This window comes from Tachypleus tridentatus, chromosome 7, assembly GCF_004210375.1.
Source record: "Tachypleus tridentatus isolate NWPU-2018 chromosome 7, ASM421037v1, whole genome shotgun sequence".
In the NCBI taxonomy this organism is placed as follows: Eukaryota; Metazoa; Arthropoda; class Merostomata; order Xiphosura; family Limulidae; genus Tachypleus; species Tachypleus tridentatus.
In genome coordinates this window covers 140,127,731-140,153,689 of record NC_134831.1, presented here as the reverse complement: position 1 = coordinate 140,153,689, position 25,959 = coordinate 140,127,731, and the positions used below count along the sequence as shown (strand labels likewise).

The 25,959-nt window shown below is 29.7% G+C and overlaps 2 protein-coding genes across 4 annotated transcripts in view; one reads left to right on the top strand and one right to left on the bottom strand.

Moving 5' to 3' along the window:
• The window catches only part of vir (VIR_N domain-containing protein), a 104,733-nt gene extending 89,946 nt beyond the window's left edge, over window positions 1-14,787 (top strand). For both annotated transcript variants that reach the window (XM_076514376.1, XM_076514375.1), the window contains exons 35-41: window positions 318-448; window positions 1,174-1,247; window positions 1,807-1,988; window positions 3,742-3,853; window positions 6,516-6,628; window positions 9,450-9,596; window positions 14,531-14,787. In XM_076514376.1, coding sequence (XP_076370491.1) covers window positions 318-448; window positions 1,174-1,247; window positions 1,807-1,988; window positions 3,742-3,853; window positions 6,516-6,622 — 606 coding nt within the window. In that variant the 3' untranslated portion in view covers window positions 6,623-6,628; window positions 9,450-9,596; window positions 14,531-14,787. The remainder of the gene's footprint in view (window positions 1-317; window positions 449-1,173; window positions 1,248-1,806; window positions 1,989-3,741; window positions 3,854-6,515; window positions 6,629-9,449; window positions 9,597-14,530) is intronic.
• Window positions 9,780-25,232, bottom strand: Der-1 (derlin 1). 2 transcript variants are annotated; one of them, XM_076514377.1, is made up of 10 exons: window positions 25,097-25,232; window positions 22,666-22,835; window positions 21,507-21,618; window positions 20,761-20,825; window positions 20,292-20,318; window positions 19,216-19,311; window positions 17,463-17,515; window positions 16,325-16,435; window positions 15,722-15,871; window positions 9,780-11,114 (listed from the first exon to the last, which is right to left on the bottom strand). In XM_076514377.1, the coding sequence occupies exons 2-9, from the start codon at window positions 22,816-22,818 to the stop codon at window positions 15,730-15,732; spliced, it is 759 nt and encodes a 252-aa protein (XP_076370492.1). In that variant the 5' UTR covers window positions 22,819-22,835; window positions 25,097-25,232; the 3' UTR covers window positions 9,780-11,114; window positions 15,722-15,729. The 2 variants fall into 2 exon arrangements, with proteins under 2 accessions (XP_076370492.1, XP_076370493.1); XM_076514378.1 differs by lacking the exon at window positions 25,097-25,232 and adding an exon at window positions 24,763-24,786.
• Window positions 25,233-25,959: the final 727 nt, after the last annotated feature.

Genomic DNA, 25,959 nt, shown 5'->3' with positions numbered 1-25,959 from the left:
ACTATAGTAAATAATTTAATGTTTTTATTTGTTAAAACATTAATTATAAAGAATTCTCCAAGACAAATCAGGTATAATCACTTATTTTCTGTGTAAAATACCGAGAAAATCCCAGGAGAAACCAATAGGATTCATCATGATATTGTTGGTATATCTGTTGAAACTATTTTGTTTGACTCTGATGTTAACATAAAGGATCTTCTAATAACCAACAAATTTATGAGCACCAAAAAACTTGTAATTTTAGGGTTAAGTTGTAACTGAACAGTAGATTACAGGCTTCAAGAAAAAATAATTAAATGATCTTTTTTTTATAGGTATCTTTAGATTTCGTAGCTTTAGCTGAAAAGTACTGCTTTGATTTGGATATCAAAACTAGTCTCCAGCAGCTGTGCCTTTCAAAGGATTTGGAACCAGAAACACAAATAAAGAAGAAAATGACAACAAAGTATGCAGTAATCTTGTAACCATGAAGTATAATTAGAAACAAATGAAAAACTCCAAGATAAAGTGATATATGGGATGTTTGGGTCACTTTATTTTTTTATGGGCAAGAGTGGTGGTGAATTGTTAATATAACTTACTAGGAAAAAGCTCAAATATATTGAAAGTTGAGTACTATAAATATAGAATACAAATTAAATGTCTTGGTATTTTGATAGTAAAAATTTAATTTTGCATCAATATTCTTTTATTTCATTAATTTGAAAGTTTATTATTTGTTTGTTAAATGCATTTGATCTGTAGTGCAACAGAAAACATTGCTGGTAAAAGAATCATTAAGTTATAATTATTTTTTATTGTTACACCTTTATGAATTATCTATGGTTTCAGAATTGTGAAAATCAGATGCTTGGAAAGTAATATGAGTTTCTCTGTGTTCTTCTATTGTGCTTACTGTATTTTATTTAAATATGGTAAACATATTTGAGCCTGGCTTGGTAAGAAATGAGTTTTATAATATTGTGGTTGATACCAGTTTTTAATAAGCTTGAAAATTATCTTGAATATAAACCAAAGTTAACACTCACTTCAATACAACACTATAAAAATTAAAGCTATTTTGTTCATAAATGATCTTTACTGTGGCAAATATAATTGTATCTGATCATTACCACTGCTTGTTTATCCTGAAAACATGAACAATTAAAGCTCCTCATTGTGTTCTTTCAGCTCATTAGGTAAACGAAAGCATCAGCCCTTTACTAATTCCAACCGAGGAGAGAACCAAAGTAAAAGACCTTTCAGTAAGTTGGACATCATTTGTTAATTTATAGTACATATTTCAGGTTTTGTTTAAAGCTGAAATATATAAAACTGAGTTTGGTAAAACAGCACTATTTATCATGTGCAACATAATATGCCAGACCAAAATGTGCAATGAAACAGTGTAAAACAGCATTATTAAAAAAAAAAAGAGTAGAGTGTTTTTATCATATGTGTGGCTATATCCAGGTACAAACTTACCTGAATATGGCAACCATTATGTGTGGTAGAAACAGTGTACCTCTTTTTTTCATAAAAAATATTTTAACATGCTGTAAATTTGTTTTATTTTGCATTTTCATTCATAGTTATAGTGAGTCAAATTGTCAGTCTAAAGAATTAGTTAATAGAAGCTTTGTCCACTTTTTTTTCTATTGAAATGAACCAAACACATAGTAAAAGTGGAATACCATTCAGTTTTGTGAAATCATCATAGTCAGTTTTTATATATGAAATTGATTTTGATGACTTATAAAGTTCATTGCCAAAAAGACACGAAAGTTTATATGATTTATGATAGTTCTTCTCTTTTCTTCATAGTTGCACCTATGAGAGGCCGTGGATTTGGTAGAGGACCCATTCACTCCACAAGGACCAATGATCCCTTTCGTTCCAGACCTCCAAACACTAGTCGACCTCCTTCCATGCATGTTGACGATTTTCTTGCCATGGAAATTCATGGTCCAACAAATTCTCCAGGTCCAAAACGTCCTGGAATCAAGGTATCCCAAATAATGGATATTTTTTTTGCTTTTGCTCTTAATAGTAATTTGATTTTGTAATCATTTCTAAGTTATTTAAAGAAATTTACGTTTAGAATCTTGTTGTAAACTTTCATTATTAACATTATAAAACATTTTGAGCTATCAGTAATCTTCTCTTAAAGGTTGAATAATATATCAGTTTTTAGTATTTTAAGAAGTTAGTTACTTTCATCAGGGTTTGATATTGGTGGATTTCTGATTTTGTTTTATCTCTCTACTTATTTCAAGTCTTTGTGAATATTTTATTTTTTTTTATGTTTGCTTATCAGTAATCATTTTTACATTAATCATAATTATATATGTTGTGAACTTAACCAACTGCTCTTTAAATTTATTTTTATTTTGTTAAAAAGAGAAAAAATAAGTTCAGATTTTTTTTCTGTAAATCTAATATTTTTAACAACATGAATTCCTATTAAAAAGCACAAGATGTGGGAAGGACACTTAAAAAGACAACAACACAGTTTGAAAATTCAGTTTTTATAAATGATTAATTTCGAAATCATTAGTCATGTTTTTGTATGATGTCACATTATTTGGCATTTTGAAAAGTTAAATTTAAATTACTTGTAACATTGGAAAATGGTTCCAATGTTAACATAAAATAGATAAAGCAAAGACAAACTGGATGATTTCTATCAAAAATTCACAATTGTGCTCTTACACTGTCACATAATAATTTGAAGAACAAACAGCACTGGTTCATATTTTCCAGGATCATCATAAAATGCACATGGCCCCCAGTGATACAGCAGTATGTCTGCAGACTTATAACAATAGAAACTGTGTTTTAATATGAAGCTTTGTGCTTAACTTACAAACATAAAGTACACAATAGATTTGTTTATCATGTATTTCCTGAATTAAATTTCAGTGTTTATTATAAAGTAAAGGAATATTTGGAAAGTAAATATTTAACATAATTGTTGTGCATATAGTATCGACCATTGTTGAACAAAATAAATTTAATGCCTTTCAGATAATGTAAAAAATAATGAAAGTTTATTATAGTTTGAGATATTGAAAAATGAATTGTGCTTTATACACAAATACAGAAGCATATAGTAAAGTATTTGAATCAGAATTAATTTTTTCTGTGAATTTCTTTATTCTATACATTGTTGAAATTTATGTTAATGTATATATATATATATGTGTGTGTGTGTGTGTGTATTTTTTTTGTGTGGACATACTGTTTAAAAAAATTATTCTGAAAATGTTTAATGCCAATTTTAAAGTAATTCAAATTTGATGCTTTTTTACGTTTTAAAGCATTATTTTTACAAATGTGTTATAATTTAGTATAAAACAGCTGTTAACATCCTGTTACCAAAGTCATCTGTGAAATAAAGTAAACAATGGGGAATGCTTGTGAGTAACTGTACAAAAATGTATTATATATTTATTTCATACAAAAGAGTGTAAAAATATTATCTTTATGTTTGAAAATAGTTATTAAAAAGAATATTTGATAAATGGTAATTATTGAAACCTATTAAGGTTTTTCATGAAATTATTTTCTAGTTTCTGATTCAAGATATTGGTAAAACAATTACGAAGGAAAAAGTTTGTTTTAATGCTGAAGTAAGGTAAAAGCAACTGGTTGAGTAAAAGCAATATAGATATAGAACATTCAACTGTAGCACAGTTACAGTCTAACTGACACTGATATTAACTAGCATTTATATTTATTATTTGCTTTAAATGAAAGGATGTTGGGCGTGGTCGAGGTCGTGGTTTCGAAGGTGGGCGTGGTTTAGGACCATCTCGAGGGCGTTTCTGTACACCACCTGGACCATATAATAGACGTGAACCTGGAAGGGGTAGGAATTTCATGGCAGTTTTTATATCGGATGTTGTTGTTATTTCAAATTTCAAAATTTAAACTTTGTAATATAACTTTTGTTCTTTTTTGCTTTATTGGATATCTACTGACAATAGGATTTTATGAAATTGATGGTGTCATTTGGTGACCAAAGCATTCAACTAAATAAGAGATTTGGTAAAATTCTGTAACTGTTACGAATATTAGGTTATCCAAAAATAAATGTTGGAATCTCACAATGACATTTAGAAGCTGAATATTGAGTAACTTATCATTGGTTGGTTGGTTTAATCCAACATTTGTCACTTACAAGGTATTTTAATTGTCTGATGTTTTAACTCTACTCAAAGCAAGCTTTGCAATCCTCAAGGCAGTATGGACAAGAAGGACTTTTGTCTAATTTTCCCCTGCGACTTCAAACTTAGTCGAAAAGCTACCAAAACTACACAGAACATCAACCAGGCATTTGGCCATGGATCTGTTACTAAGTACAGTTCAGCATTGGTTCCAAAGGTTTTAATATGGAGATGAAAGTCTTGAAGACCACGAAGGTCATGGAAGGAACCCATCCTTAGATAAAAATATTGGGTTGAGGAATAATTCATGAGCATTTTTTTCAAGTTAAAAAAATATATTCATAAATGAAATGCTTTCGCAAAATATTTCATGTCATTTGGTAGATAATTTTTTGCTCTAATAGATGGTGTGTTTGATTTTCATATGTTTTTAATTTTTGCTTTCATTTTCAGCTCATTAAATGGAATGTCAAGTGGACAAAATCGAGCATTTTCGACACCATCTGCTTTTTGCATTTAATTTCTTGTAGTTTCGTTTAAAACAATGCATACTATATACCTAGGTATTACATGAAATAAAGTATTATAATAAATGTTTTGGGTGTAATGTGTTCATGCATTGAAGTATTGTATAGTCTTACCTGTAATGCTTGAATGAAATTATTTAAAAACGCTCACGAATTATTCCTCAACCTAATACATTAAGGGCAGCAGTTGAGACAGACCTTCACACAACAGTACGTGAGCTTGCAGAAAAGTTAGGCACAAGCAAATCATGCATTGCCAATCACCTGATTGTGATTGGAAAGATGAAATAGTTGGATAAGTGGGTTCTATATGAGCTGACTAAAGATTAACAAAATTGGCGTTATGAGACCTGCTCTACTCTGTTATTGCAGAACCAAAATGATCCATTTTTTAACGGATATTGACATGCGATGAAAAGTGAATTCTGTATGACGGAAATGATCTGCACAATGGCTAGAGCACAAAACAGCCCCAAAGCCCAAGTTTCACCAAAGAAAGGTCTTGGTGACTGCATGGTGGATTGTGGCCCGGCATTATTCATTACTATTTTTTGAATCCAGGGAAAACAATCACACCAGACAAATACTGGCCAAAATGCTTTGAAAGTTGCGTGAGAAGCAACCAGCTCTGGTCAATCGAAGGGACTCTATTCTTCGTCGTGACAATACTTGTCTTCTTGTGTCAAAGATGACACTCTAAAAATTTAACGTATTGAGAATCGAAGTTCTGCCTAGCCCACCTTATTCTCCAGACCTTTCCCCTGCAAATTTTACTCTTTTCAAGCACTTTGACAAATTTTTGAACAATAAATGCTTTCAAATCCAGGCAGCTGTAGAAGAAGCTTTCAGGGAGCTCACTGACCATAGACACTCTGATTTCTACAGCAGGAGCATAAACAGCATCGCTGCATGTTGGCAAAAGTGTGTTGAAGCAAATGGTGTTTACTTTGATTAAAGCATGTTTTACAACACTGGTCTATACTTTTCCAAACTTAGCAGTTCAAAAATGACATTTATTTCTGGGCAACCTGATAATTTTTTTTTTAGACAAAATCATGTTGTTACTTTGTAATTATTTTTACCTTAGTAAAACATGTATTAAATGTTTGTTGATTTTGACATACATGGTATTGGGTTGAGGAATAATTCGTGAGCGTTTTTTCAAGTTAAAAAAATATATTTATAAATGAAACGCTTTTGCAAAATATTTCATGTCATTTGGTAGATAATATTTTGCTCTAATAGATGGTGTGTTTGATTTTCATATGTCTTTAATTTTTGCTTTCATTTTCAGCTCATTAAATGGAATGTCAAGTGGACAAAATCGAGCATTTTCGACACCATCTGCTTTTTGCATTTAATTTCTTGTAGTTTCGTTTAAAACAATGCATACTATATACCTAGGTATTACATGAAATAAAGTATTATAATAAATGTTTTGGGTGTAATGTGTTCATGCATTGAAGTATTGTATAGTCTTACCTGTAATGCTTGAATGAAATTATTTAAAAACGCTCACGAATTATTCCTCAACCTAATAGATATGGCACAATATCTATTGCAATACAAGTCATCTTAAAGATACACACTAATTAGATCATCTGCTTAATTATAATAACTTGTTGAAAGATTTCAGAACTTACTAAAAGTATACAGCATTCAAAACTGATAAAGTTATACAGATTTTTGTAATTCAGCTTCAAATAACTGTTTTTTTTTTATCCATTTGATGTTTTTCTGAACTTTTATTACAAATGAAGGATTTTATTGCCACATATAATTTGAAGATATTGAGTTAGTTTTGTTTTCCAAATTTAAATTTATTCCTATTTTCTAGGATTACCAAGAGGAGCAGCCACCCGTGGAATGCCTAGTCCTTGGATAGCACGGGGGTCCTGGCTCTGCTGGAAAACTTGGTGGACCCGGAATGCGTGGATTTGGTAGAGGAGGGTATAAACTGCTTATTCTTCCTTTTGTTATGTTCTGTTTTAAACTTGAAATAATTCAACTGTATAAAAATTGTGTTTCAATATTCCTATACTTACTAATTTTGTAATTACATGCCTAATTACTAACAAATACTATTTATTTTAACTTACATTTATTCAGCCATAGGCATCTTAAGTTCAAGTGGTTATTTGTATCAGACAATAAAGGCCTTTTACTGATGTACACATTTATCAATTATCATAAAAACAATAACTAGTTAATACTGATGAATGAATTTGACATGTGAATATTACATGAATAAAACTAAAGTTTGTTATTGTAAAAGTGTGAAAAACATGCAAAAAATTTTCCATTTGAGAAAGTTAAAGGATTACTCTCATTGGACATGGCATTTGCATGAGGACAAATTTCCATGTATTTTAGGTTAATTTATATCAACAACACACAGCTGAAGAGCACAATACATTATTAAGTGTCAAGCTAAAAACAATTTTCTAAAAGTATTTCAGTTTAATGTTTTCATCTAAAAAAAATTAACTTTTTCATACGTAGATTGGTGCAGCCTGCCATAAAAGTAAGAGTGACAAGTGTCAAGTCTTAAAATATTGTAGAAAATAAACTTTTAGTCATTTTTTCACACATAAAAAAACAAAAAAAGTAGTTTCAATAAGAAAAGTTTTAATTTTATACATAAAAATGAAACAAAAAATTGCAAATTTTGGTCTTGGATTGACTTCAACACAATTCCAGTGAAATCATTATTAATTTTTAATTTCATAAGTTCAGGCATTCGTAGCATCTCTAAGGAATGTCATAATAGCTTTGAAAACGAGAGGGAACCCTAATAGCCTTTTATACAGACTAAATTAATTTTTATAGGAATATTTCTGTGCACCAGCAATACCATGTGTGAGTTTCACATACATATACCTAATTCAATTTTATTACCCATCAGGATCTTTTCTAGTCTACCCTCAAATTGAAATTGTTTTAGACAGGATTAGAGCAAATTAACCTATGAGACCTTGGGCATGGTCAGTTACATAATTTGAAAGGGTTTGATTGCCTGAGTAGAAAACCATAATTAGATCTCCAATCCATTAAGAGATGATAAAGCTATGAGCTAAGGATTTGTACTTGGAAAAACTCAAAGCTCTTTTAAGAACCACTGTGCTGCAGCTAAAAATAATGCTATTTTACCTTGTATACAAGTATAGTTTTGTTTTTAGCCAATCACTGTTTGATGTATTCTCTTGTCCTAACACTTTTCCACAGTACAGTGGTTAAAAAGAATGAAAAAGAGAGCTTTTGTCATTCTTTTGGTTTCATGAAACTGATTATTCCATGCCATTACAGAATGTAGATTTTAACACTATGGTAATGCTTCACTGATCCCTGTTGATAATTGAATGAACCAGGGTGAGAATATTTATCATTTTTAGAATTACCATATACTTGTACCCAGGGCATATCATAATGGTTCTGTTTGAATAAACCTACTGATCAAATTTAGTCTGAAATAACTGCTGTTGTACCTCATGCAGTCTTAACTATGTAGAAAGAGGCTAACATATACCCTTATATGCTAGAAGAAATCAACTTAATAGCAATCCACAAATAAACATTAACAAAAACAGCATTTAACAGTACATGTGAAGTGTTGTCATGCTAGGGCCCAAAAAGCATAGAGAAGTGTTAACAGAGCAGAGAGTTTACATTAAAGCTTTATATGATGTTGGTTGGACTCTGACAAATTGCTGCAAACTTGAAATGCTCCTTAAACACTGTCAAGTATGCCTTTGTTCATGAGACTGAGACAGGTAAATTTGAAAATAGTAAAGGAAGAGACAGAACACCTAAACTCAGTGATACTGATGTTAAGGGGCTTCATTTATGCAGCCTTCAGAACAGAATGGAAAACTGCCCCTGATCTCAAGCATGAGATAAACAACCATGTACCACATTACAGAAAAGTATCCAGATCTACAGTGTCCATAAGACTCAATGAGAATGGAATATTTGGTTTTGTAGCAGTTAAAAAACTATTACTTCAATGTCCAATTATTGTTAAGAGACTGAAATTTCTAAAAAGTACAAAAACTGGACTGTTGATGATAGGAAAAGTATGTTATGGATGGATGAGTCCAAATTTGATATACCTGGTTAAAATTGTAGGTTGTAAGTCCTGCAAAAAATACCCAACAAATACCTCAAATGCATAACACCTACCATGAAGCATGGGGGAGGCACTGTGATGGTTTGGTTTGGTTTTTTTTTTCTGAGGTAACGGGAGAAATTTGCAAAATAGATGGAATAATATACCAAACACACCAATTATTGAAAACTTATGCTGTGTATTTTTCTTGATTAATTATCATATTCAGAATGTCTTTCTGTCTGCAAATAAGTAACCAGCAAATGGTTAACAAAATAAAACATTTGTGCTTAGATTTTCGTTACCTTATAATAAGTTTAATCAAATTTTGCTTCGCTTGGTTTTTTTAATGAATATTTTCTCCTCGGTTCAAAACAGTTTTTTCACTCCTGTTCACTTAAGTTTTTCAGGAAAGGAAAGTATCTAAGTTGAGAAAATGAGAAGATATTTTCATATGCAGAAAAATAATGAATGTATATTAAACTTTAAAACAACAAATAACTGATGTAACAATATGTATGCTAGTCATGCTTGAGTAGGTAAATATTGTATGTTGTGGACAAAGGTATTTTACAGTCTAAGATATTATGACACCAGAGAGAATATAAAAATTATTACAGAGAAATAAGGTGTAAACATCTGTACAAAAAATTATTTATCCAACAGCCACATGGAACCACGCCCTACAGCACAAAGGCTGAGAGATCCCTATGGTCCAGGGTTAGGAAGTGGACGTTTTACACGTGGAGGACGAGGAGGACAATCAGAACCGAACCACTGGTCAGACCTGAGAAGTAAAGCTCAGGAACAGAGGTTAGTAATAATTTTCTTTTTTCATTTTTATATTTAAAAAAAACAATTAAAGAAGTTTAAAACTGTTGACATACAAAAAAGTTTAAAGATATATCTCACATACTGAGCATTTTTTTATATTTAGATTGTTTTCTGAATTAGTGCAATTTTTTTATGATGAAATAATGCAAACCTAAATCAAACTGAATTATTATACTGTACTTTTATTGTACATTCCATGATACTGAAATAAGATAGTGTTTCAACACACTATATATGCATTCTTCATTTCAAATTATTACATTTTATTTTTATTTAGTACTGACTTAAATACAAAAAAATAATTATTTAATAATTTGTGAATGTGCTTCACATTTCTTAAATTTAGCTTTGCCATTCATTTCCACTACTGTGTAATGGCCTATTTATTCATCAGTTTGTAATTTTGTTAAGATACTTAGCATCTGTTTAGTTCAGTTACAGGTCACATAAACATTTTGAGTGACATATACATTCAAAGTAAAAACTATCCGTACATCTCAAAATTTTTAAACACTTCTTTGTAAACTGCCATTCACTGTTTCAAATCTTGTGTGTAAAAATTGTTGGTGTGGTGCTGATGAGCATGATAGTAAAATGCTAGTATTATTATAGCTATTTTATTGTTGTTGTTAATGTATAACAGATCTTGCCAGTATATTACTAATTGTCTAGATACATGTTTATTAATTTTGGCTCTATAACAGGTTAAGACAATTCAGATGAAAAGTAAAAATGGATGAGTTAACATATCTAAATGAAAACTTTATTCTGTATTCATTTACCAATGCTTGGCTGATTGCCCTTCATCAGGCAGAATATACAGGGTGTTCAAAAAGTCCCTGTGCACTTATATATTTATTAACAGACAAAACTGCACAGTGACTTTCTGAACACCCTGTATAATGTTCCAAAGATATTAAGCTAATTAAGGATCTTTGAAGAGTTAGAATGGACAGTTCTAAATACATTCATTTTGCATGAGATGTGTTTACACAAATATTGTTTGAGAATTTGTTAAAAATAGTATTACAATTCATAACAAAAAGTGACAAACTGTGGTTAGAATGATTAAAATTGGATTCTAAAAATTATATATTATCCTTGTGAGTTGACATAAATAAAAAAAATGAAAATACAGTAAAATATTTCTGTGAGAGGGAGGGCTTTCACCATAGTAATGTTGAAAAGGATAATGAACAAATAATAAATGATAAGTAAACACACAGGAAAGTTGGGTTGAAAAAAAACTACTTGAAAATAAAGTTTTTATTAATTCAATAAAAGGGACCTGCTGTTCAGTTGATGTTCTGGATTCATCTTGCAGCTCAATACCCAGATCCCCTTATATAATCCATGAAAAGATTAAATAACATTTCAACCACAGGCTCATCTTCCAAGAGCTACTGAAGCAAGTTAAGGCAGAAGTGTTCATGACTTTAATCATCAGGACTCATAGTGGTCTTTACTGATTTCATCATTTGTTATAAATATCAGCACCTGAAGATGAAATGTTAAATTAATAGTAGTCCCCTGACCAAAATTTCAAGTCCATACATACATTCAAAAGAAAATAATAAAAGAGAATAACTAAAACTGTGAAAACAAAGTATTTAAATAAAAAAGTGCAGTGATAAAATCATAACGCTCGGTAGACTGTTGTCATTTCAGTGAAAATTAATACCATAAGCTGTAGTCTTAAAGGTTTTAACATGAACTGAAATATATTGATATGTTACTTACATAAGTAAGATAAAATAACAGTGTGGTTGAACATTGCTCGCACCTGTACATATTAAATACAAGACAAACTATACTTGTGCCATAAAGCTAACTCGGAGAGTGAAAATTAAAGATACAAGGTATAGCTGTTGTTTGTGCCATAAAGTTAAACCACATACTGAATGTCATAGAGAATGACAGTGTTTGTCTAGCTCTTATTTGTGCCATTTGTCTCAACTCATAACCACAAAAGTAATTATACTTAGATTTTTGATAACGTAAGTATATCTTTACAAAATATTTGGGTTATTACTGAGCATTATAAGGCTTTCTAAAACAAAATATTTTAAAATTAAGTATTAAGATTTTTGTAAATTAAGTTTTTCTGTTTTGAGTGTTGACTATCCATCATGCAAAGTATTTTCAATTTTAAGATTAAAAATACTTTTATGTATTATCAGAACATTTTCAAATTCCACATGCAAAATCTTTATATTTTATTTATTTTTGCTACTCTATCTCTGTAAGGATTGTTCAATTTACCCGACATTGTAACCTCCATTAAAAAAAGTAAATAAATAAAATTGTTTTTTTTAAAAGAACGACTAAGGATTATAACACAAAAACAAATATGTTTAGTCTAAATAGGTTATATTTGATAACACTATACATTTATTTTTAATATGTTGACCTTTCAGCCATGCATGGCTGATATTATAAATGTTGCAACAATGTGGCACATGTTCACTCATGTTACTGTATCCAAGAATATAAAACTGGCCTTTACAAAGTAACTGTTCTTGACTGTGGTTTAGTGAACTAGTATTTTGTAAAACACAGGCATATTTCTATTTTAATATGTAATATATGCATATGTATTTTTACTATTTACAAATAAATTCTTATTTTTCTTAGAACAGTAAATCAAGAAAAGCAAACAATTATCTCTTCTAGTTACAACCTTTTGTATCATTGGCTGCAAAGCTGTATAAAAGTTTGCACAGGAGAGACTTGAAACAAAATCATGTTTTAGGGTTTATATATGTACTTCAAACAATCAATACCCATCTTACCAGTTGGAAGATTGGTAGCAAAAACACAATATAATGCCATAATATTTGAAAATGGCTGAGAAGCCATTAGGTAACATTGAGTTTTTTTATTAGTTATTCACATGTCATATATTGAAGTAAGTTTATATAAGGGACCTGTCCAAAAATGGAAAGAGATGAACATTGTGTTTGATTCAGTACAATAATGTATCTTTAAAAGATACAAGGTTTTTAATTTATATTCTAGCTTGATAATATTAGTAATTTTAGTTACTAATTTGTATGAAACTATAGACTCAGTATTTTGACACCACAAATATCTAATTTTAACCAGTGCTGCATTCAGTGTACCATGTGATTCACAAAAATCAAAAATTACTTAATAAGATAATTCTAAAATTTGATAAAAAACATATTGACATGAATTCATAAAATAGTACTTCAATAAAATTTTGAATGAGAGTGAACAAACACAGTATGGCATGGCCTTTGAACCGTTGTTATAGGGTTAATTCACATACCAAAGTCTTTCTGTCATGCTAATGTTAGTTTTAAATCACCAGTTTTTGAAAAATCACCCTGTGAAGCATTTTGATCTTTTTACTAATAAAACATCATATAGATTAAAAAATAACAGGTATTTACTTTTCTAGACAGTAGTCAGACAAAAACGAAAATATCCAAGTGAAAGATGATTTTAATGTTACTAATCATTTTTGCCTTGTACAGTTTCACAATTCATTTGCATAATCCCAATATCCTTTTAAATTATTTGTTTTTGTATAACTTTATATTTTATCTTCTATTTTATCTATTTCTAACACTAATTGTAAACAAACATTGCATGAAATTAAAATTAAAACATATGAATAATATGTTTATTTGTTCTGACTGCATTATTCACCAGTCTTTACTTATATTAACAGTTCCAATTGTTAACTATCTTCACGTTTCTATTTTCTTTTAATTTTATGATTTTAATGCTGTATTTTGTACCAATGAAGCAGCAATCCTGTCTTCAAAAACAGAAAATCACAATTGGAAATCATTTTATTAACCTTTTCTCTATTTTTAATAAAAGTTTTAATACCCATACCAGCTGTCTTGAGATACAATGGGAAATCATTAGCTGCTTCCTGCAGAGCTACAATAAATAGCACATAATCTTTTATCATATTTTGCACTAGTACTCAAGCTAGTGTAATAGCAGAGGTTTTATTAGGGTAAATTCACAAGAATATAAATTTAATATTTTAGTTACTTTTGTCAAAACAATATATATAAAAATAAATAAAAAAGGATTTCTAGTACTCATCGTATACTGGAACTGTTTTCACTCAAATATATTTTATCTCCTAAGCCTCATTGTCACATTTTTGTTACCTCCACAAAATGTGTAGCTTTCAAATGTGCATTTTTGAATGTGAAAAATATATAGCACAATATTACTGTAATTCATGTGTTTCTGAGTAAGCTATAAATAGGTAAATTTCATAATTGTTTGGGGAACCAAATATGACGACACAAATCAAGCATTTTCTGTAGAAAACTGAAAAGAGGAATGTAAGATTTATTTGAGGAAATTCACCCCTTCTGTTGGTTATAAACATGTTCATCAGCCGTATAAAATTCATTAACAAACAGGCTTAATCAGAGAAAGATAAGGGGAGGACTTCTCTAGTGGGTTTGACAAATTTTTTAACATTTCAGTAAATATATTTGTAATTCACTGCTAATTCACCTAGTCTGCATGCTGAAACTTAGATGTCCATTGAAAAATGTTCTAACCAGTGGCAATTTTTGAAAATTGATGTTTGTTGTGTTCTCAACACTGCCTATCTTGTTTGTTTTCTCCTGAACAGTAAGATATTCTAGAAAGAATAGTAGCATTGTTATTTAACACACTGACTGCAGCTGCTAAGTGCATGTGGAATTTTTGCAAGCCATATACCTTTTGCATCACAGTTGCATCTGACTGCTGCAAGTGTACCTCTCTCTTTCTGGCAAATCACCTGGCAGTGGGTTAATAAAAGTAAATATGACTGTGCCCTCTCAGCATCATGTGAATTTGTGATGAAATATTAATTTTTGTTTGCAATTAACTGTTAGTTAATTCATTTTATTTTAATATATTATTCTCAGGTTTCAGCCCCCTAGTGGATCAGCTAGAGGAAGACGAGAAAACAGCAGCAGCAGACATGCTCGAGCTTTCACCCGCTAAGTTTTACATAATTGAACTGCTCATTCATGATGTTTTAAACCATAATTAACATTACCACTGTGTAGTTACACTTAAAGTTATGTACAGTATTTCAGAAGGGATATCATCAGTTTTTGATAAACATTCGTGTATTGTTTAATATGTCATTAATGGTAATCTAATAAAAATTCTCAAGAAACTGTGTTTAGCAGTATATTGAATAATTATACCTCATACAGGTAAAACTAATTTTTTTTATGACAGTACATTGCTTACGTCCTCTGATTTCAAAATTCTGAATACATTCAGGTCTGTAGCAATCAGAAAATTTTAACTAAGGATTATAAGTATCTTAAGTTCCAATAAAAAAAACTAGCATATACACTCTGATATATACATTTCTTGCATTCCTACTACCATCTCCACAAAACCCAAGATGACAATACATTTTTTTCTTGTTTAAACAACAGACATATTCATATCTGTAATATTTCTGAATTTATTGGGAAGGCAGTATTAGGTCACTGATTAAGGAAGAGTTAAACAATACATTCTCATTTTTTGAGGAATATGAAATGCTATTAAAGCTTACCAGAAATAACTTCCGTTTCAACACAGAATTAGTAGTTTTGTGCTTTTATAAACAATTACAGATAAGGTTTATATTTTAGAAGCTCAAAAATCCTTGAAGAAATTTAGTTTACTTCCTTTTAATTAAGATTTATTGAGTAGTAAGTACACCCTGTTGGATGGGGAAAATATGTAAAATAGCTGGTTTTGAGTTCTTACATGTTGGCCAGATAAATTTATACTGATGTTTTTAAGCAAGTTGCAAAAATGTTAAATATAAAGAATGCTAACTTTTTGTTCAATGAATTACTTTATCAACAATGCAAGTAAATTACAAAGCTTGAGTTTAGTAACCAGCTGTAATTAAAATGTCTGTTTCATCATAAAAAGTTAGTGTTAAACCTGACAACACATACATGAGCCACATTAAAAATATACATTTTAATAGGTATACTTATATAATACACAACACTTAAGTGCTCATTGAAACTCTCAATTTCCACTGAAGCTACTGAAAATCTACCAATGGTAGACAGAAAACACCTGGTTAGAGTATAACACACCATGAACTTCAGTTTCCTCCTAAAACATGCCCTTGACCCCAGTTGTAACGTCTTCTTGGTTGGTTGTCGTCGTCTCCTCCAGGCCGCCTGGGTGTTGGTGCTTGTCCAAACCCAGCAAACATGCCTCGTTGATTGGGAAAAAATTTATATCTACGTCAAGAAATTAGGCATTCTTTACTTTTTCTTAGCATTTAGTAAAGATACTTTAGCTGAGATCAAATAGGAAGTTTAAAACAGTATATTACATATTAATATATTCAACTTGTATACCTCAAGATTATTTAGAGTTCACAAATCATGTAACGGAAAACCATTCTGTTAGCACAAGCTGAATTCAAAAGTCTCTTGAATAAAATTATTGATTAAAATTCATAGATCACTGCGTTGGAAACATATCCAAGGAGGGAGCTTGTATAGTTTTTTTAAACAGGCAACCCAAAAAAGTTGAGGCCCAAAATATTCTGATATGAAAACTTATCCACTGTATGAACCACACATATTGACAATGTTTTTTTCAGTCATTCACATACAACTATTTTTCCAATTAATAGCATGCAAAAATTGTTCATGTTTAAACAATGGTGCTACATATATAGAACTTACAGAATCTGTGGAGTCTGCAAAAATGCCCTTCCTCCAAAGTCTTGTGGATATTTGAACATCAAGAAGAAATACAGGTGACCAACCAGTATGCCTATTAAGTCATCAAAACCCCTGGAAAAAGTTTATTGTACAATTACTAACTTACATTTAAATGAAAAATGTCTGATGTTTTAACTTGACCTTATGCTAGTCGTATGTTGCACTCAGTAATATCAGACTTCTAATGTGCATAGGTTTAAATATTCACTTAAGTGCAATTTTCATACCTGACGTTATAGATTAATATTATAGAATGAACGGTCTTGTACTTATGGTAACGACAGACACCAATAAGCAGCTCATGTGATTTACATTATTATTAAATACATGGCTGTGGATTATGTTTGTGATGACTGACTATCACCTTCTCCTCTAATTTTATATATGGAACATTCCAATCATATTATGTATTTAAGTTTAATAACCCAGAAGGGGCCAGAATTAAGTTATTTTTCTAATGCATGGAGCACTGAATAATGATCTTTATAAAAAACATGCATACAATAATGGGCTTTACAAGAGTTTTCTAATGAAACATTATCTAAATCAGACAGAAAGAAAAACAAATTATCAACGTTAGTTTTCTTTTTAAACCTGGAATTCCTCATCCATCCTGCATAATATGTAGCAAAGGAAGTTTTGGTTTTTTATTTCTGTAATTCACAATAATGGTTTACCCTTGCTTGATATCAGTCAAGAACAAAAACTATTTTCTAGTGTCTTGTGTATGGTTTCTGTTGCAGGTCACCTATAGTTTGATTTTGAAAGTTTTTTTATATACAATTTCAGATATACTCAGTTATAATTTGTACATTTTTTCATTATAATGTTAGAAAAAATAAAGGTAAGAACTAACACACAACATTTACATTTTAGCCAATATTAGACTTTAGAAAAATATTTAAAGAAATACTTGTTTGACATTCAAATACTTTTTCACAAAAATCACTATGGTAAATAATGTCAAGAAAAGTTAAACAGTAATAAACTCAGATATTGTCTTCAAATTTTAATATTACTATGAATATGTTTCTATGTATTAAGTTCAATTTTAAGTGTTATGGTTATAAAACTAATAAATAATATCACTTTCACATACCCACCACTGATGATGAACTGGAATGCAAACAATACCCATGGCAGATACATAGCCTGAAAATATAAAGCATCACGCTCTATGAAAAACACAATGCTATTAATGTCCTAAAAAGTTTTATGTTTTGTCTCCAAACAAAAAGACCCCTCAACCTGTTGTTATGCATTATTCATAGACCATAGCTGTAGTTACTATTTATTAAGAACACAAAATATAAAAAATACTAATGTTGTTGTGGGACTTATGTTTAAAGTACACAATTACATATACATCACAATATAGTTATCTTGGCCATGTGTACTGCAACAGTTTTGGTAATTTTAAAAATTCTGTAAAACAATGTTTGTTGCAATTTACTGGTACGTTAAACTTTATTTCTTGACAATTATGAAAATATGTAAACACAGCTAACTCAGAGCTGAATGGTAATGTTGGTAAAACAACTCTTGTACTTAAACTAAAGCTTTTTTTAAAAAAATAGAGTCATAAATAGATCCAATTTATTTGAAAATAAATGCAAAGGAAAATTAAGCTTATTCAAGGCAGTGTAAGAAATAATTTAAGCAACTAATTATCATTATGTTTTGGTTTAAATGACTGACTTGAATTAAAAATTGATTTTCTTTTTAGAAACCTAGATAATTAAAAAGGTCAACTCGCACAGGTCAAGTCTTTTTTTTTTTTCTGTTTACTTCAGACACACTTCCTTGTATTGCAATATTAACATACATTTCAAACAAACTGTTTAACTTTTTTTTTTCATTTTTATATCTTAACATGCCAAGAACTGATCTAATTCAACAGAGCTACACATGGCATTTCACAGTTTATGTTTTAACTATTAAAATATCACTGCACCAGTAGCATTTCTATGATTTGTGGGTGGTAAATTAACATTATATGTTGCCGGGACACATGATGTAAAAAGTTTAAGATAAAATTACAGTTGAAATGGTCTGTCACTGCCATGCACTACCAAACTTGACAAATTAATTTTTTTTTATTATGCATATAAACCTTTTAATAATAAATTAAACCAATACAATAATGCTCCCACTAAAGTGAAACTTAACAGTTTCTCAAAGTCAAAATTTTACCTTTTTGTTCGGCAAGATACATCAACTAAATGTAAAAGGTAAAACCACACAATTTTTAATAATTTTTGAACATATCATTTCTTACTAAGTAAACTGGCACCACCAAACCAATTATTAAAAGTACATTTTTTTTCTCAAAAAACACTCAAATTTCACACTTTATTTACTCTCCTTAAAATTATAGTAAATAATGATAATGTGTCCAAAAAAGTGGATCATGATAAATCTTACCATAATTTTGATCTAGATCTTACTATTAATCACAATATATGCAAGAGTTCATGAAAGTTGAAACCTAATTTTCTCAAACTTTTACATACATAGCCAGGATATTTAATAAACATGCAAGTAAAGATACTTTTGTTCACAACACTAACTACTCTGAACCATCATTTCTCAACCTTTTCAATACAAGGAACTGGCTTGCTGCTTCCCTAAACTGTTGCAAACTACTAAAACTCAAATCCAATTAAAAGTCATTAGGTTTCACATATTTTTGTTTTCACAGACTGACAAGACCATCTTGATGGGACCAATGGTTGAGAAACACTGTTCTACACCATCACTGATGGCCTTATTTAAATATTTAATGCATTCTCTTCCCTTTTCAATCTTTTTTTTTTAATTCTGTATTTCTAAGGTATCTCTAAACAATTTACCTTAAGCTGGATTCCAAACCAGAAAGTAACTATGACATCTTTATGTAGCTGGCACCAAATGTATACCACAGTCATTATCATGGAGTCCATCAATAGCTGAAATCATACACAGCCAAAGATATCTCTTGAAATAAAATCAAGTTAATGACATTTCCTAAACTGATGTCCAGTTAAGAACATCTTTAAAACAAAAAAGGTCAATGGCATATTCTACATCAGAGCCAATGATAACTACTGATTAAATGCAATAAAAAGTCAATCACTATATTCCAAACAGTTTAGTACACTTTCTTATACAATATAAATTCTGTTATAATTTCTAATACAATGAAAAGTTCAGTGTTTTCTAACATAATATAAAAGTTAGTGACATATTTTACAATACACAGTCAACTATAACTGAGTTGTAGTACAGAATACCTCCTAAAACAATATAGTAACAAAGATCTTCTAAAACAACAGTGAAAATATTCAGAAGTAATACACAGTTAAGGATATTTTTTTAAGAAAACTTGAAAATTAGTATTTCTCAAAACAGCAAACAGTCATGGAAATATACTGGCAAAATGCACAAAGACTTTTCCTTTGAACACAGTTATTGTAAAAATAAACTTTAAAATAATTAGCAGTAAAATTTGTAATCTGATATTGTAAAGAATTTGATATTTCTTGACACAATGAATCATCGATAGTATCTTCACAAACAATTTATTAAAGATATTTAAATATATAATCTAAAGTCAAGAAAGTTAATGTATATAATTATTTTCTCTTGAGAAAAGGGTAATAAGTTTACTAGATTACACACAGGACTGAAATGATAAATGCCTATTTCTCTTTGTGCTGTAGGTTGATAATAAAAATAGAAGACACAAGTTTAAGTTAGAAATAGAGACAAGCTTCCAATTAAGAACATTTTATTTGCATTTTTTCATGGGTTGTCTTCAGCATTAGTGGAGGTTAAGACTGAATTTAAGAAGGAAATTGGTGATTTCCTGAAAAATAAAAGATGGGTTTAATTTTATTAAACCTCAAACATAAGTTACAACATACTTCATAGTTATGTATATACTTACCATCATGTCAATTAGCAGAGAAACTATCTGAATCAGTCATTAAAGATCCATATGACTTCAAATAAGACAAACAATATTTATAACTTCTTTATTACCTGCAATCTCAGTGAAAATTACAACAGAAATAATCTAAAAATGCAATATCAATACTAAATTAATACTGTTAAAATACACAAGTACTCTGTGCAGAATGTTACCATTAGAACTACCACTGACCATTGAACAAAAGTGAAAAATTGTATCCCAAATTGTAATTTAATTGTGTGTTTATATTTAAGTAACAAAAACACGCAGAAAAAAAAAAATTGAAAAAGCCTTCAGAAAAGGGACTTTTTAAATAAATTATTTTAGTCATTAAAAAAATTATTAATTTACTGTACATATTTCTAACATTGTTTCACAAAATAAGGCAAACATCTAAATCTAAATGTTGAAATAATTAAACACACATTTACAGAAGAAAGGATACAACAATGCAGATCCAGTTAAACAGTAAGAGAAATAAATAATCTGCAGGACGTCCAGTAAATATACCTGATAATCACATACATCTATTTTAAAGACAGTATTATAAAGGAGTAAAATGTCAACACGTGGAGTACTAGATTTTCATTGTCACAAAATGTAAATAATTTAAAAATGAATATGATTACATAACCTATCAACAGTTGGGTAACATTGTGTTCAGTAGCAAAAGCATTACAAGTGCCTGAATAGAATATTATGTTTACAGTTAAGTCTTAAGAAAATAATGATTCTGTAGTTTAGTTATTTTGTAAGGAAAGTGTTAAATTACAGTAAAATGAACTGGTTTTCAAAGTTCAGTGTAACATGCAGTGTTTAATTTCATCAAACAAGAAGTCAAAATAACAATTATGACATTAAACATAATTGCTAATTGTAATATGAAACCACAGGTTACTATTTCTAGCTGATCTCTTGATGTTGAAATTTAATGAAGATTGTACATATTATTACTCATAATTTGTCGTACAATCTAAAAGAATTTCAAATATTTGATATTTATAATTGTAGATCTACATATGTACATAAAACTAAACTGTGCATATCAACTACAACCACAATGATAACTGTGACGAGTTACATAATATGTTCTTAACTTTAAATGTGATGTTTAAAAATTCAGTAGACTTAATGTTAATTATGACAAGTATAATCAACATGATTTTAAGTCACATTTAACAAAAAATAAACCTGTTTCAAGACGAATGGAATAGTTGTATAAAAAATACAGGTTCATTAAGTATCGGAATCCTGTCGAAGGTCCAAGGGGATAGTAAAACAGTGCTGTAATAGGCTTCCAAAACTGGAACAAAATAAAGTGTGAATACATCTATTAATGTTGTGTCACTATTTACTGACATGATCAGAGATTAATCCAACAGTTCAATGTTATCAATTTCCTTTAGGAAATGCATAACTGTATACATTTAGTTCTTATTAAAGAATTTTTATTCCAGAAACTAATATAATCATGATTCTAATCACATTCTGAAAACTCACAATATTATAAAACTATTAAGAGCTTTACTAGAATATTTTAAAGCTAATTCAACATCTTAGTTCTTGCATTATACCCCCAAAACATTAAGGTACACAAATATATTTGTGTGTATGGGCAACTTGAGATTATGAATAACAACTTCCTCTTATACACATGAGCAATAAGATATATTTAATTTTCGAGTATTATTTGTAATGAAGAAATGAATGTACTTGACATTGCTAAAGATACAAGTGTATTAAAATAAACATGCAACAATAAAATGCCAATTGTCTTACTTAAATTATTTAGCTTTCCTCTACTAGGAAAAGAAATTAACATTTCTTACTAAAACAAATTGATCAAATATTTTAAGTTGTAGACCATATTTAAATTAATGAGCTCAATGTTAATAATAACTGGTTCTTATACTCAAAATATATTCCAATTTTTGGGTTGTTTTAAACATGTTTTTGGTAAAATTACATGCATGTTGTAATAAAAAAAATTAATTGTTTTACTTTTCTGTGGCAAAGTCAAATAAATTTACAGCTCTTTGTTACTTTAAAAGAACTTCAGACTAATCAGAAAACACCTAAATCACTCATTAAATACACTAAACTAAATAGATAATACACTGGTTTATGGCCATATCCCTTAAGTTTGAAATTAATAAATCTATCAAAATCATGATATTATTTACATCATTTGTTCATTATTAGCATAAATTTATTAGTTCTTATTATGATAACTGACAAAGGTTGCAACTTATAGTTGCTTCAGATGATGTCATCAGTTTGTTAACAAACTATCACTTACATGGTTGACATGTAATAAGCTATTTTAAAATTATATGTTTCAGAAGAATACCTGAAAATGATAGATAAAGCTAGCATAATCCAAAATGAAATAACGTGGATTCAAAAGACCAAATCTTCCAGCAAGAGGAAAGACAACTGATAAACCAAACCAGTAACGAGTAAACAGAGGTAAACTACGAAACCAGTTCCCAATTTCACTCATCTTGAATATGAAATAATCTGCAAAAATAATAGTTATATTAACATAAACATAACTTTATGAGCCAGCACCATACATACAGGTCCACTTATACACTGTTACAGTATTTTTACATGTAAATAAAACTACATTTATAAATTAATATCTCCACTTTAAAGATATTCCAAAAATAGTTTTTTCAATTTTCCATATAATTAGTTAACAAATACTTCAACTATGCTGTTAACAATTTATTTTATAGTAACTCAGTCTGAAATTGTATGACACACAATTGTTTCATAGAATTATATGCATATAAATATATTTAATTACGAGATATTTTAAAATACAACATATGATATGTAACATTGCAATCAAGAAAGCAGTTCACAGTATCACAATCAAACACCAATACTACTGTTAATGCTGTTTTTCCCTTTCATACAGCTATAGCTGTTAATATAACAGATATAAGAAATACCCATTATATAGAATTCCTTTGATTGTTTTATTTATCATTAAACACTCTTGCTTAGTATGAAAAAAAAAACAAAATTTGGAGTAATTGTAAAATATTACTCATTAGTTGAGGAATAAATAATCCAACCTTTTCAGCAGCAACATATTTTAAAGTTAAGAACAAAAGGAACCTAAACTTAAAAGAACCAAGGCCACCATTATTGCTATTAGGTTGTCCAGAAATAAATGTCTGAACCACAAAGTTTGGAAAAGTATAAACCATTGTTGTAAAATGTGGTTTAAACAAAGTAAACACCATCTGCTTTAACACACTTTTGTCAATGTGTAACAATGCTGTTTATGTCTCTGCTGTAGAAATCAGAGTTTTTATGGTCAATAAGCTCCCTGAAAGCTTCTTCTGTAGCTGCCTGGTTTTGAAAGCATTTCTAAAAGTTGTCAAAAAGTGCTTGAAAAAATGAAAACCTGTAGGAGAAACGTCTGGGTAAATAAAGTGGATAAGGCAGAACCTCAATTCCAAATTTGTTCAATTTTTGGAGTGTCATCCTTGACAGGTCTCATAACACTGATTTTGTTATCTTTAGTCAGCTCATGTGGGATCCACTTATCCAACTTATCTTTCTAATTGCATTCAGATGATTGGCAATGTTTGATTTGTTTGCGCCTAGTTTATCTTCAAGTTCACGTACTATTGTGCAAGGGTCTGTCTCAACTGCTTCCCTTAATGTGTTTTCATCTAAGAATGGCTTTCTTCCATGACCTTCATGGTTTTCAAGACTTTCAGTGGAACCAACACTGAACTGTATGTTCAGTGACAGATTCATGTCCAAATGCCTGGCTGATGCAGTTTCAGTAGCTTTTGATCCAAGTTTGAAGTCGTAGAGAAAGATCAAATGAAAGTCTTTCTTGTCCATGCTGCCTTGAGGGTCATGAAACTTACTCTGACTAGAGTTGAAACAGCAGACAATTAAAACACTCTGTAAGTAACAAACATTAGATTAAACTAATTAACCAATGATAAGTTCCTCAATACTCAGCTTCTGAATGTCATTGTGAGAATTCCAACATTTATTTCTGGACAACCTGATACTTTTCTAAACTTCACAGTTAAAAAAAAAAGACATTTATTTTTGGTCAACCTAATATTATTAAAATATAAAGTAAACTATGACTAATTATGTTATCTGGATATGAGAAATAGAAGTGATATAAGTATTTTATGTTTAGGGTCAAATAAATATCAAACTATTCACTATTATTACAATCACATAATCTGTCAGCATTATCTAAAATTATGCTGAGGTTTCTCAGTTTTTCAGCAAAGTTGAAAAGTGATAAATTCATAACGACAACTAAAAATGAGATAATCTAATTTTTAATGTTAGAGGAGTTCAATACGAGTTACTACCACATCCAGCTGCAGTGAAATATAAAAAAGTTTGAAATACAGCACTTAAATTGTGATTTCACAATTATTAATATTATGCTTACTTGTGGTTTATTGCATTCAAGTACGTAATTCATGATAATAAACAGAAAAGTAAACAGAGGGGTCGGATTTCGCAAGCTGTATTTCTGTTTCCATATTCTCTTATTACTATGACTAGAAAGTGGAACTTTCATTTCTCTGAAAAATTTTAAACTATAAACATTACAACCTGCAATGTAGTACACACTAACAATTACACACCAGAAAGTAAAACTAAACGTAGTAAAACGTTGAAACTTCTTAAATTAAATAAACCTATATTAATCTTACTTAACACCGCTATAAGAATGAAAATGTGAATACTAAGTACTTTAATTTGGTATAACTTAGTTTTACCTGACTACTTATTTTTCAATAACGTGGAAAATCATTCATTCACATCACATTGACCACCATAACACAAACCCCCTCCTCATATTTTTTTCACGTTTAACCAATACCACAAATCCTATGAAACGTGTATCAGATATAGTACAATTGACATACGCGAATTCATCTAAGGGAACATTTAAATCTATGAGCAGCTAATAGACATAATTATAATTTAAAATATACATCATTAGTATTATTCAATGTTTTGTACAAATTATTTATATTTTAAAGTAACACAGGCTACTTTTTATTAATTCTACGTTTAACCTATATAAAAAATTATAATTATTTTGAGAAATATTATCATAGTTATTTTGAATAACAAATTAAAAATATATTTTATTTTATTGTTTTCAAAGGATAGAAGTAATTTGTTATACAAGAAAATATACTCTAGATTAATGTGAGTTGTGTAATTTGACACAATATTGGTAACAATACTTTTATTTTACCAAGAAACTATAACTGCTACTAAGACGTTCACTCTCTCTCTCTCTCGTAGGTATTTGGGTATTGATCTTTACATACCCAGGAGGGTTAGGTTTCTTCGACCTGTTCCTCCTTCCTTTATATTTGTTTCTGCATCTGTCAAGTGTATTTATACATTTCACACGAGGGTCAGAGTAACCCGAATTAGTCGTATGATTGTTTGTTTTGTTTCTTGAATTTCGCGTAAAGCTACATGAGGGCTATCTGCGCTAGCCATCCCTAGTTTTTGCAGTGTGAGATTAGAGGGAAGGAAACTAGTCATCACCACTCACCGCCAACTCTTGGGCTGTTATTTTACCAACGAATAGTGAAATTGACCGTTGCAATATAACGCCCCC

What these genes read in the sequence shown, in the direction of transcription:
- Der-1 (XM_076514377.1), bottom strand. Translation starts at nt 22,818, where the DNA reads ATGAGTGAAATTGGGAACTGGTTTCGTAGTTTACCTCTGTTTACTCGT. An exon ending in GCTTTATCTATCATTTTCAG is followed by an intron (nt 21,619 to 22,665) that starts GTATTCTTCTGA and finishes ATTTTGTTCCAG; the next exon opens with TTTTGGAAGCCTATTACAGC. An exon ending in GGTTTGGAATCCAGCTTAAG is followed by an intron (nt 17,516 to 19,215) that starts GTAAATTGTTTA and finishes TTATATTTTCAG; the next exon opens with GCTATGTATCTGCCATGGGT.